Raw genomic sequence first — 13,352 nt, 5'->3', positions numbered from 1 at the left:
TAATCTCTCCTAAAATAAGACGCTACGCAGTCTTCTGTAAAGTATAAAACACTCACAAGCACCTGTTCACATAAAGGTTCCCAGAAGGCAGACTTAAAAGGTTATAACATAATTTAAATGTGGTGACTATCTCCTTATGAGAGAAAACCCCCCTTTTCTTCTCTTGGCCTGGAGCCAAGGGTGCATCTTAGTAGTGCTGTTGTTAAGATGGCATCGATAGAGACAAGATGATCGCCAGCCTGTGATTCTTTTCTACTTCAGGAGAGGCCACACCCATTCTCAAGTTACACATAGGAAGTTTTGTCTCAGTCCTGGAAAGCAGGAAGTTCTGGCTGGAGGACTGAGACAACCTTCATCTCTACTCTAGCAATGTTGTGTTTGACTGCATTCTTACATTCCACACTGAATGCCGCAAACCTGGGAATGTTCTGGTTTGTGAATGTTCTTTTGGAAGCTGAACGTCCGGCAGGGCTTCTGCGGCTTCCAATTGGCTGCAGGAAGGTCCTGCAGCCAGTCAGAAGCCTTGCCTTGGGAGTCTAACGTTTTGGAAGTCAAATGGACTTCCAGAACGGATTCCGTTTGGCTTCCAAGGTACAACTGTATATAATTCCGGAGCTGCCACAGAAAAAGCCTTCTCAGGCTGTCATTCCTTATACTTCTGATGTGTTTTAACAAAAAGGGCCAGTAGGGATGGAGATGGTATTTTGTATATTTGGGGCCTAAGCCATTTAGGGTTAAAAACACTTGAATTGGTTTGGAAACAACTGGCAACCTGTTGCATCTTCCGTGGTGGATAGCGAGCAAATGAAAGCAAACAATAAATGCACAAGTCACCCTTCGCTAACAGAGGAATTGCCCACTTAATAGTCCAGGTTGGCTAGCCTCTTCCTTCTTGCCATTTTGAAAGTTAATAAAGGCAGTATTTAATTTAGGTTAATTTGTTCTCCTTGAACAGTTGATCATCTTGGGTCCTCCAGATGACTGCTATTGCTGCGTCTTTTATTACCTTGTCTGCTTTATCACAATGATTGTACACCACTTTGTGGCCTATTGAGCCAAAAAGCAGCTCTTAATTTTTTAATATAAATAAATATGTCCTGGGAGTTTTCTAATGGCACTATAACACTTTACAGTTGACTTCCAGAAACATTTTATGAAGCATTTGTTTTCCAGAGACATATGCATGAAAGATTAGTAAATGTTCTGTTTGTGGGGAAAAACACTATAGTACAGATTGTTCAATCTTTTATAAATGGTTATTCTTCAATACTGTATTCTTTTTAAAGGTCTGGAACGAATGCTTAACGCTTATACGGAATCTCCACAGTTCTCAGATGCAAAGAATCAGAATGATATCACTGAGGAGCTTGATGAGGTAACATTTTTTGACTATAATCTGTAAATTAGTTTTGTACCATCTTTTTAATGCCTGCCTGGACTTAATTTGTGTTCAGTTCAAATCCAGCTTTCACTAATATCTAATGCCCATGCCTCAAATAATCACTAGAAAATCAACTGGGCAGGTTTGGAATAGAATAACCTGCCAAATTGGGTGTGATTTATTTTAGGACAAGAGACAATAAGAGAAGTAGTACATTTTAAACTGGAAGTCTGATTGTGTGTGTGTCAACTAGCGATGGTACAGAATTTGATTCAGTTTGCATTTAAAGGTGAACCTATGCAATCTGCATTTTCCAAAGCAGTATGTAAACCAAAACACATCCATCCTTCAAAATTCACTTCGGTAAATTATGGCAATGCAACCAAATCATGTGTACAAAAATTCATATAAGTAGGATAAAGTGTGCATACAAATGCATAGATTACTGAAAACAATATACAAAAAAATAATTATATTGGGGAAATTGCTTTGCAAAAAATATCTTTTAACAGGCAAACTTGCAAACAAACGTGAGTGTATTAGGAAAAATGTGCAAATGTGTGAAAATGTGGAGAACTGAACTGAACATAGATTGGAAAAAAGGGGAAACGAAGGGAAATCGAAATTGAGATTCACCCATCCCTAGGGTCAACTCCTGCCCCCACCCGAAATCAACATGAAGCAAAATACCATTTTACTAACAGTATTTTTTTTTTTTTTTTAACTATCTGTATTACTAGACATCTCTGAAAGTTATCCTTCTGCATGCAAACCACTTCAAGCTGGCGACTGTGCTCGCAGAAATTGAGCAGATGCCCAAACCAGTTGAACCCAGGAACTGCATTTCAAAATGGAAGGAAAAGGTACTATGAAGGGTTGTGGCCTATGTCAAAGCACTTTTAGGGAACATGTGTGAGGCTATGTTTTTACAGCCCAATCCCACAAACTATTACAGCATTCTGTACATCCTGGTTCTTTCACCTGCCATTAGTGGGACCAGAATGTCATTGCTGGTAAGAGCATACATTTGGGAAAGATTATTATTATTTTTACAATACAGCTAAACAAAAGCTTTTACTTACTCTTCAAAGTACTTATTTAGTTATCTTGTATCTTGAACTTTAAGTGTCTGGTTTGGCATCACAACTCTTACTATGATGGGGCAGAGTAATCTTTGGGAAGTCTTTTAGATTGCTAGATCGTGCTGTACACTAGTTTTCAACTGCTCACTTTTTAGCTGTTTTATAAAGAGGTCATTTTTCCACTGGAAATTTTGCCTGCTAGAGCTGAGTACAGGGGATAATTATAAAAACAACTTAGAATCATAGAATGGAAGGGATCCTGAGGGTGTAGTCCAGCTATGACCAAACTTGTTAGCTAGGGATGATGGGAGTTGTAGTCCAAAAACAGCTAAGGGCCAAGTTTGTCCACCACTGGTCTAGTCCAACCCCTTGCAATGCAGGAATGTCAACTAGATCAAACATGATAGATGGTCATTCAACCTCTGCTTTAAAACCTCCAAGAAAGGAGAGACCACTACCTCTCAGGGCAGTCTATTCCACTGTTGAACAACTCTGTCAGAATGCTATTCCTGATTTTTAGTTGGAATCTTTCTTGTCACTTCAATCCATTGATTCAGGTCCTACCCTCGGGAGCAGAAAACAAGCTTGTTCCCTCTTCCATGTGACAGCCCTTGAGATATTTGAAGATAACTATCATATCTCCTCTTTACCAGGCTAAACATACCCAGCTCCTTCAAACATTCCTCATAAGGCTTGGTTTCTAGACCCTTGATCATCTTGGTCACCCTCCTCTCCACAAATTCCAGTTTGTCAGTATTCTGTTTAAACTGGGGTGCCCAGAACTAGACACAGTAGTCTGACCAAGGCAAAATATAGAGGGACTATTACTTCCCTTGATCAGGACGCTATACTTGTTGATGCAGCCTAGAACAGCATCAGCTTTATTTATTTAGCTGTTGCATCACACGGTTGACTCTTGTTAAGTTTGTGGTCTACAAAGACCCCTAGATCCTTTTCACATGTACTACTGGCAACTTCAAAAGTGATAAGGGATATAGTTTATTAGTGTTACTTCTAAAGATGCAGACTTATTATGAACAGAATCCTGTGGAAAGCTGCTTCATGTAAGAAAATATAACTGTTTGTCTGGGGTTTCTCTGCAGTAACCACCATAACATATGGAGGGGGAGACTATCAAAACATATCTTAGCAATTGGGGAAGAGTGAAATAGCCAACATTTGTTCAGAGTATGCAAATGCTTACATGTTTACACTTAGCTATAGTTTGGCTTAGCATTATGTGCAAACTGCACCCCCGCGTTGTTCAAGTATATTTATTTTCACGTGCCTTTAGGTACAGTACTTTTGCCCAAAACAATTCAATTTTTAGCATTTCTCCTGTTAACAATGTTTGTTTTCTTTCCCCCAAAACTGTTAGGACTGTGTGCATCACTCTGTGGCAATCACCTGCCCTGTTAAGAAGAAACGTTTTAAGCAAACTTTGAGCCCAGGGGCCACCAGTGAAGAAGGAATTAACAGGAGTTGTCCACCAGGTAAGGACACAATCCATTGCAGGATCAGCATGTGAAGTCTAGGGTTCTCTTCTCTCTCATAATCACATAGTTGGCAAAATGGCTGCCATTCTGGTACAGAACGTCTCCATTGACGAACATTTTGGTTTTTGAACACTGTAAACCTGGAAGTAAATGCTTCAGTTTTCAAACATGCCTCAGAAGTCAAACATGCCACATGGCTTCCGCTGAGTGCAAGATTCTGAGGCCTAGCTGTTGGCTATTGAGTTTTCGGATTTCAAACGTTTCAGAACTTGGAACAGTCTTCCAGAATGGATTACGTTAGAAAACCGAGGTAGCACTGTAACAGTAGAAAGCTGAGGAGCAAGTGAAAGGTTTCTAGCTAGTAAGATGTCTCTCACAGTTTCGGTACAAATTAAAAGCATAAAAAGCAGCTGAGCCTGCTGGCAGCTCAAATATTGTGTTAGTAATGATGATGATGATAATTTTATTATTTGAACCCCACCCATCTGACATAATAAAACATTAAAAAGCTTCCCTATACAGGGCTTCCTTCAAATGTCTTCTAAAGAATAATAATAGGATTATTCTTCCCTGTTCCTCCGTGGTGAGGCTCTGCATCTTCTGAGTGCTTGCCACCCTCCAGTCCTTCAAATTTATCATGATGGTGGGAAATGGGGCTGTCAGGTTCTAGAAATATGCACGTACAGCTATATAGTATGGGTACATTTTCTGTTCAGAAGCAAATAATGCTCCCTTCAAAAAGGGAAAACAGCAGTACAACTGCCAGGCCAAAATGGAAACTATAATCAAACATCAGTTTTCTTAAATAATTTAAAAGGGGTCAACATACCTAAAATGGAACAAAATACACCTGGCCCTTCAGATCCAAGCTATTTTCAAATCTCAAAAAATTAATTCAGGAGCTATACCTGGGTTGTTGTTGTTGTTTTAAAAGAGCTAGTTATTACCACAAGACTGTATTTGTTATAGCCTGCTGTAAATATTATCACTTTTGTCCAAACTTTCCAGTAGCTGTTAGCAATTCAAAGCCAACAGCTCTACCGCCAGAGAATGGTGATTCAGTGTATGGAACTTGTACAGCTTTATATGATTACCACGCTGAAAGGGAGGACGAGCTCTGCTTGAATAAAGGTAATGGAGACATTTTCCCTCCTCTAATCTCAATGTAAGAGAAAAGTCCCACTGGATCAGACCCAAAGCCCATCTACTCCAGCATCCTGTTCTCAGTAGCCAACAGAGGGACTAGCTTGTAGCATTTCTGGCTACAAAACCAGGGGTAGAGTTTTAACTTTATGCTGAAATAAACTCCTGGGGGAAGGACTAAAACCTGCCCACTCTCCATCTAGTTGGCTCTAAGCATACATATGGAAGAACACTTAAAAGCACAAGCCATACATACTCAAGAATGGTTTATCTGGTTTAGTCTTCACAGAGAAACCCTTCTGTTCTTTTGAAGGATGATAGAGACAGAGTACTTTCTAAAGCCATGTAGCTTCCTTAAGAAACTTGTGTTTAAGATCTGGTTTATTAGACCAAGGAAGTTAAAGTAACACTATGCACATTCCTTTATTAGGTGATGTGATTGAAATTCACCAGAAGGAAGAGGATGGATGGTGGTATGGCTCTCTCAATGGGAAAATAGGTATTTTCCCTGCTACATATGTGGAAGAATTAATTCCCTCTACCACCAGGAGCCTCACTGAAGATGACGAAACGTCTTTTTAAACTGAAAAACCACAACTGGGACAGATTGCAAGTGCAACTAACGATATGGATTTATTCACTTTGACAAGACATCAATTCAAGCTTCTCTAAGTGCCTGCTCTTTTTTTGTTTAGAACTTTTTCATGTTCTAAATAAAATATTGAAAGGCATTATATAAAAAACTCAACTTTCATTCGTTAAATTATTGTCATTATCGTAAATAATTAAAAACAATTGTAATACCAAATTCCTTCTTAACTTTTTTTTGAAGCAGTGATACCAACACCAAAGTTGCAATGCTGTACACAGTTCACTGCAAGTAAATCACACTGCACTCATTGAAGCTTACTTCTGAGTAGACATGTATAGGATTGCATTGTTAAGGAACCACGATATTGATATTTGTCATTTAATGGGACTGGTGTTAGCTTGTACTGGGCGGGAAACTGACTTTTTGTTTTGTTTTTTTAAGAGTTATACAGTGAAAACAGACATTTGCTATACCTTGTTCAGAGACTGAGTTTCATGTGCCCACATTCCATGGGCAGCTCTGAATGAAACAGAAGGCTTTAAGGGGAAATGACATCTGCCCTGCCTGGGCAGGGGGGCGGGTGGTAACCTAGAAACTGGTGCTACTAAATAAAGCAAAACTTTCTGATCTGCAAATGCAACCCTGTTCAAATCTGAGGAGCCCAGGATCTGATCTGTCTTCATGAAAAGCAGAGGTAGCATAGCCCAGGTGCAACTCACACTCTATCTGAAGGTCAAATAGTTACGATGAATGCCTATTTTCTTTTATTTAAACAGAAAAGATATCCAGACAGATTTACATATATAACAACATATCATTTATAAGTCAAAGCGATGAAGGCTTTCCTGACGTTAGCAATAAATGCAGAAAAATTGCTGGTTTCCCTCACTTTTTGCTGCAGTTCTTCTATACAGTCCAGAGGAGGAAAACAAGAAATCACTAGGAGAAAATAGTGAAAAACATAAGTTGTTGCATAAGTTGCTACTTTATCCAAACCATGAAGTTAGTGAATCTTAATATACCGGAGGTAACAATTCTTGCTGCAAAGATTAGGTGATTTTTTAAAGCAGAATCTAAACGCTAATGCCTTTTTACAGTGTGTGGAGAGAGAATGTGGGGAGAGAATGATGATCTAAGATTAGATTTATAGAAAACAGTTCCACTATGAAATGCAACAGTACCCAGAAACTTTATACATACCTTCATAAGCTCCCTCTTCATTTATGGTAAGGGTAAGTATGTATGGTTTCTCAAGATCTTTGTGGTCAACACAACGGAATATAAACTGCAAATGACTTGCTGAAGGCAAAAACAGTATTTCGTTAAGTGTGTCAGGTAACATTCATTTGCATGCATTTCATGTCCCTGCAACGTTTTACTAAGTCTTAAACTGCTGCTGCATTTTTACCAAGTTAAAGGATTCACATTACATAGAAATGTATCTGCTCAGACTAGATAGCACCAGCCATCCTATTTCGTTCAAATTACGGTCTGAAGATTAGGGGGGCTGGATTCAGAGATCCACGGATGGAGTTCTGCTCATGGGATGCTCCTGTTCACAGAATGGGGAAAAGCAAGTTTCATCAATCCCTGCTCCTCCACTCCAAGTGAGAGGGAGCCTCAGGCTGCAGGGGAAACTAGTAAAAATCATTTCCAGCCCTTTCCATGAGCAGAGGCCTCATTAGATCATGTGCCTCTTCAGTGAATAGGATTCCTATTCTGATGACTGATATCTCCCTAACTGATGACTTATATCATTATCATCTATATAATGCCACCATCCTACCCGTTTTCCATATACCTAGCACAGTATATTGCTCAATCAAAAGTGCATTTGGAAGGGAAGAGAGAATGTGTACAATAACCCCAATTTCTGGCCTCTTCCTTATGGAAGTACGTAAGTAAAACAATCCAAGATTGTGATAATTGATTGGATAGGCAACATGAACCCCCCCCCAAAGAAGCATGCATCATTTTGTTTTAGGTACTTAGAAAACTGATAGCGTAATCATACATGATGTAATGCTAGGGTGTTCCATCTCGAAAGCTGGTTTGTGAACAAAAAAGCAACCTGTTTGTTGCCATGATTGCAAAATCCTCTTTTCCCTGCTGCCCCTGTAAAATGAGATTACTGACAGCACTGAACAGTTGTGGTGGCTGCTTCTCACTCATCTATATAGGACCCAGAAAGGACCGGAACTATCAGCACCAATTATCCATTAGACAATGCACTTGCAGGACTCGAGTATATGCTGGAGGCAATGGCTTTCTCTTGTACAGCAGCCTTTTGTACAGGTGTTAGGGCAGACTTGCATGGGAAACTGTTTCTATTCAAGTTCACACTTGTTGCACTTTTTATCGGGCAGTTAATGGATTAATTCTGCTACAGCAAAACAATACTAGTCACACCCTGAAATTATAGAAATGAACACATCAGTCTTACCACCAGTTTTGCGTATTTCTAACCCAAGCCGCTCTTTAAATAGTTTTTCAGACTTATGAAGTCTTTCCATGATTTCTTCTGGGGGCTTGCTTTTAACTGAGATTTAAACAAAATAAGACACAGTATTTTTTTTCATCCATGCCATTAACCTAAAGTTGTATTTTTTAAAAAAGTATTTGATAAACCTATCAAACCATGGCCTCTCTTGTTTGCTGCCTCGTCTGAAATCTACAAATGAGGAGTTAATCCATGCTATTTTTAAAAATATATATACTATTTAATGAGCCACCTGCCCCATCAAAATTTCATTTTCTTGATGTGGCTTGTTCCTACTCAACTGAATACTTTAATATGAAGACAACTTTCCCACCAATTTTTTTAAATATATATTAAGGTATTTTGATGGGTCATTTTGCTTCCCAAGTTAGAAAGCAAGCCTTACTGTATAATCCTATGTATATCTACTCAGAAGTATGTCAAGGATTGCAGTCATAGTCCTTTCTATTGCCCTAAATGTAACACACTTGTAAAGCTCCTAAGTGTCATATTTTAATGCATCTATTCAGAAGTGACACTTGCATAAGCTGCCAGATTTTTATAAATCACAGGCAAATACATCATACATTTTTGTACACATTTCACTATGGAGAAATCATCTTCATGGAGTTAAACTAACGTGATGTGGCCCTTTGTCACACATTTCTCAAATAGTATGGCATTTTCCAGTCTCTCCAGAACTAGAATATCACCATTTTGATTGTGACTTACTTTTACTTTTTATGATCAATTCTTCTCTGAGCTCTTGAATAGTAGCCATCAAGTCTGCCTCTTCCTTTCTGCCATCCTTAAGGTCAGCAAGTACTTCGGATAATTTCTCTTGTTTTTCCTCAATGGATTTGTTCTTCTGACAGGCTTCTACATGCAACAGGGAGAACTTGGAAAACTTTGCTCACTGCTCACCCCATATTCCTGATAATTTACAAACAAGTTGAAAAGCATTGCTACCAATATTAATAATTGGCAGGCCCCACCTCTTATATCCTACCATTGTGAGAACTGTCCACTTACTCCTTTAATCAGCTTCATGCTCATTAACAAGTTTCTAATCCAGACAAGGACCTGTCCTCTTATCCCGTAAATGCAAAGTCTGCTGATTAATCTTTAGTAACAGAACAACAGTTTGACATTTTAGATTTTAGAAACAGAGGCAGCACATCCTATTTTGCTGCTTAAGGCAAAACGGGAAGCGGCACCCTGCCCTGCTGTTACACTGCACGCCCTGCCGTATTTGCCATGGCAGAGAAGCGACAGCGCTTTTTTCAGACAATATCTCACTGATTTGAGGTGCTGCTGGCAGTGCTTCTCTGCTGCTGGCAGAGGGGCAAGGCAGGGTACCTGCAAGAGTGCCATGTGAGGCCGTGGGCTCACCCTGCTTAATGGCTGGGCCAGCTCTGGAAGCCAATATCTATAAGCTAACACAACAAAGCATTTCTCAACTCCCTTCTCACTATATTCAAACCTTGTTTTCAACCACCACATTTTCCCATGTCCCCCACCTTCGCTCGCTCTACTCAAACTTCTCTATCTTCCATTCCTTAGCTGCTTCAAATGTTATTTGACTCCTAGTACTACGTGTTGTCTTCTACATTAAGTTCCAGATTCCATGTAGCCATTTAGAACAGGTACTTTATTAACAAGCAAGCACTCGTATATTTTCAACATCCATTATTTAACAGTCTCTAACTAAACAAGCTAAATGACAGGCTCGCTCTAAGATTTCCATACACCTTAAAGATACAGTAAGATATGTCTGCAAAAGTAAGAGGGCTACAGAATTGGAGGGAGGAAGAGGCATGGAAATGGGGGCAGTCTCAGTGCAAGCAAGAGTTGAGAAAATGAGGAAGGGGAAAGGGAGGTGAAGATGAAAATGGGGGGGGGTGCAAAGGGAGTTCGCAAAAAAGGAGGGAGTGGGCAGCATGGCCATGATTGCGAAGTGAAAGCAGGAGTATGATGGTGACTTCAGAATAGGAGGGGCTATTTGCTTCATTATTGGGCAGAAGCTGAAAAGGGTGCTTAGGAGGAAGGTGGCATCAAGTTAGTTTGTGTACAGGGTGGGGGTTGCAGAAAAGGGGAGACAAGAAGGTATGTACTCATGCAAAAATATTTCATGAACTCATACTCTACCATCTGTGTACTCATGAAATTTAGTGATCATCTTGTCCCCATCTATTAATCTGTTCGACCATTTATCTGTAATTAAAAACAAAACAAAACAGAGTTATTTGCCAGCCCACTCCTGAAACATTTGTGCTGGTTTATAAACAATGTATACAAAACAAATAACTTTTGCTGATAAGCTATGCTGAAAGTCTTGGCCCTCACCAAATTTTATTTATACCCAGATATGCCTCCCCAGCCCAACACTGCTGAGAGACAAGTGCAGGAGATGGGATGACATGGGACCCAATTTGGCTTTTCTTTCTCCCCCACCAGCCTCCCTCCCAACAGCTTCTCAGCCATGGAAGGGGACTGCTACTAGGGTGTGTCCTGCATTCCACAAATGTTTTAAAGAACACCACTTTCTCAGAATTGCAGTTTAGCATCCCTTGCAGATGGGAACTGTTTCTGTGTAGAGCACCTTTGCCTCCGTGGCAGGAAGTGTCAATTAACAATAATTTAATAGCAATAACCCATATAAAATTGTACCTGAAAGTTTGCATAAAGACTCCATGCATAAATCACTCAGTCTCAGCGTCTGGTCAATCTTCTCATTGCTACAAGTGGTTTTGAACTTAGTCCATAATTCCTTCATGTGTTCTGCAAGTTTTGCCAGTTCATCATCACCTTTTTCCTGGGTCATGATTCTAAAAATAGATTATGGTATAGTCACTCAGAAGTTTCTCCAGGTAGACAGACAGGCTTGCTGATTTCCTGGGCAAACGTAAAATAATTGCTTATTGAAAAATCCCACGTATCCAAGTCATTTAGATTTTAAAGGGCAAAAATCTAGGTATCAGAATAAGTGTTGGGCTGTTTACAACTGAACGCTATCATTAGCCATAAAAGCTCTCACAAGACCCTATGTAATTCTCAACATGACAGAACATATAAAATTAATCCTAACACACACATAACCCTTCAAAATGAATACAACTTAATTATTTAAATACTAAATAATGATGGAGCCAAATAAATTTTTAGTGGGACTGCCAAGAAAGCCTTGCTCTTGGTAACTGCCTCTTAGTGATGGGCAAGACTGCAAGGCCTGATTTTCTGTTATAAGGTTTGGTATGAACCTAGACAAGTCCCAAACCCAAAATATGTTACCAGTACAGAATTGCTGCAATATGCAGCCTCCTGTGCCAAAAGAAGTTTCCAAACCATCTTTAAAAGCTACCTTACTTACAGTGCTAATAATTCAGCTTGGAAGGAGTCAGACCATGACTTACTAGGTCAAGTTCCCCCAGGAATATGATCGTAGCAGGCAAACTAGCTTGGCCACTGATGCTCCTTGCACCACCATTGGCAATGTTTGGGTGCAGATGCTCCCTTCGAGGGAAATGTAAATCCCTCCCCTCACACAAGGCAAGCTGCACAACTCCATCCAGGTGTTGCTAGCTTTACCATTTTAAAAAAGAGCCGTTGGGTCAAAGAAGCTTTCCAGGGGAAGAAATCCAGTAGCAAAATCAAACCATATATAAGAAGAGATGAAACTGTTCACCCCCAGCAACTAAGTGGCTGTTACAATTTTGAACAAGGATAGCTCAGTCGGTAGAGCATGAGATTCTGAATCTCAGGGCTGTGGGTTCAGACCCGATGTTGGGCTAAAATATTCCGGCACTACACGGGGTTGGACTAGATTACATTTGAGGTCCCTTTCAACCCTACAATTCTATGATTCTTTGAAATCCAGTTGGTGGAGTAATTAAAAAGCCAGTCCTGCTTTCTGACCGGCCACTTTCTTCTTTTCTTTCTTTCTTGAATCTTCCTGAAAATGAGATCCTCACAACATTAATGACAATGTCTCTCTAATAAGTTTTTAATCATTGGAGTCCCTTCCAAATCTACATCTCTATGATTCTAAGCAGGGATCGTAAGGGGCTCCCCAGCCCCCTAAGTATGGAGATAGACTATTTAACAGGAAAAAAATCAGGAGCATTCTCTTAAAAAAAAAAAAAGTTTCTACTTTGCCTGGCAAGAACTGAATTCTCTCTCTGTGTGTGCATAAGTGTGTGTGTGTGTGTGTGTGTGTGTGTGTGTGTGTATACCCACCCCCTATATATACACCACTCACAAACATATATACTATACATAGCCACACACTATCTATCTATATATACACATACACTACATATATATACATACACACACACACACACACACACACACACACAGATATACTATACTGTATAGATCCACACACTATAAATACACACACACTACATATATACATACACTACATATACGTACACACATATACAGACACACATACACAAACACATAATATCCACACACACCATTATGTGTGTGTGTACACACACATACGCATGTACACACACACACACACTACATATTTATATAACGATAGACGAGTCCTCCCCCCCCCCTTACCAAGGGACGCGGCGGCTGCAAACCCGAGCCTGTCTCCCGGCAGCGAACAAGGGTCCGTGTCCAGGTCGCCTTGTTCTCGGAGCGGGGCTGCGACTCAACTCAGGCCCCGCGTGCGACCTCCCGACTCGCTCAGCTCTGCCGCCACTTTGTTCAAATCGCGCTTCGCCTTCGCGCCCGCCGCCAACCGCCAACGGCCGCTTTCCTCCTTCGCGCTCTGCGTGCGCCGCACAACGGACCCAGGGATTGGTCCGCGTGCATTGAAGTCACCGGCGACGTCAGGTTCTCTCTTCGCTATTGGCCAAAGAGATGACGGGTGACGATCTGCATGATGGGAATTGTAGTTTGTTTTTCTCTCAACGACAAGAGCGGGTTTAAGCGCCCAACACGTCCCCTAATACTCTGACTGGTCTCAGATCACGAACGGCCTCTCTGATCCTGCTTCCCGCAGGGGGTGCTACCTTGTCACCGAATCAGAGAGTTGGAAGGGATTCCCAAAGGTCATCCAGTCCAACCCCCTGCAATGCGGGAAAATCTCAACTAAAGCATCCAGGACCGATGCCACCCAACTATGCCAAGCTCCAGACTAGTTGTTTATATATTGTGT

At 40.5% G+C, this 13,352-nt stretch overlaps 2 protein-coding genes across 5 annotated transcripts in view; one reads left to right on the top strand and one right to left on the bottom strand.

Moving 5' to 3' along the window:
• The window catches only part of NOSTRIN (nitric oxide synthase trafficking), a 34,087-nt gene extending 28,177 nt beyond the window's left edge, over positions 1-5,910 (top strand). Inside the window, exons 12-16 of one of the 3 annotated variants that reach the window (XM_083577370.1) lie at positions 1,287-1,375; positions 2,122-2,244; positions 3,842-3,956; positions 4,995-5,090; positions 5,533-5,910. In XM_083577370.1, coding sequence (XP_083433496.1) covers positions 1,287-1,375; positions 2,122-2,244; positions 3,842-3,956; positions 4,995-5,090; positions 5,533-5,684 — 575 coding nt within the window. In that variant the 3' untranslated portion in view covers positions 5,685-5,910. Of the gene's footprint in view, positions 1-1,286; positions 1,376-2,121; positions 2,245-3,841; positions 3,957-4,967; positions 5,091-5,532 lie in introns of all 3 variants that reach the window. The other 2 variants (XM_083577369.1, XM_083577368.1) reach the window with 2 other exon arrangements.
• A 525-nt stretch (positions 5,911-6,435) lies between these two features.
• SPC25 (SPC25 component of NDC80 kinetochore complex) lies at positions 6,436-13,008 on the bottom strand. 2 transcript variants are annotated; one of them, XM_083577484.1, is made up of 7 exons: positions 12,749-13,008; positions 10,844-11,001; positions 10,322-10,387; positions 8,906-9,052; positions 8,138-8,233; positions 6,895-6,993; positions 6,436-6,633 (listed from the first exon to the last, which is right to left on the bottom strand). In XM_083577484.1, exons 2-7 carry the CDS (start codon positions 10,995-10,997, stop codon positions 6,509-6,511), a joined length of 687 nt encoding a protein of 228 aa, XP_083433610.1. In that variant the 5' UTR covers positions 10,998-11,001; positions 12,749-13,008; the 3' UTR covers positions 6,436-6,508. The 2 variants fall into 2 exon arrangements, with proteins under 2 accessions (XP_083433610.1, XP_083433611.1); XM_083577485.1 differs by having other exon boundaries at positions 10,844-11,068; positions 12,749-12,963.
• Between the last annotated feature and the right edge of the window lie 344 nt (positions 13,009-13,352).

This window comes from Podarcis filfolensis (assembly GCF_964270895.1).
Source record: "Podarcis filfolensis genome assembly, chromosome: 1".
Lineage (NCBI taxonomy): Eukaryota > Metazoa > Chordata > Lepidosauria > Squamata > Lacertidae > Podarcis > Podarcis filfolensis.
This window is presented reverse-complemented; position numbering and strand designations above follow the sequence as displayed.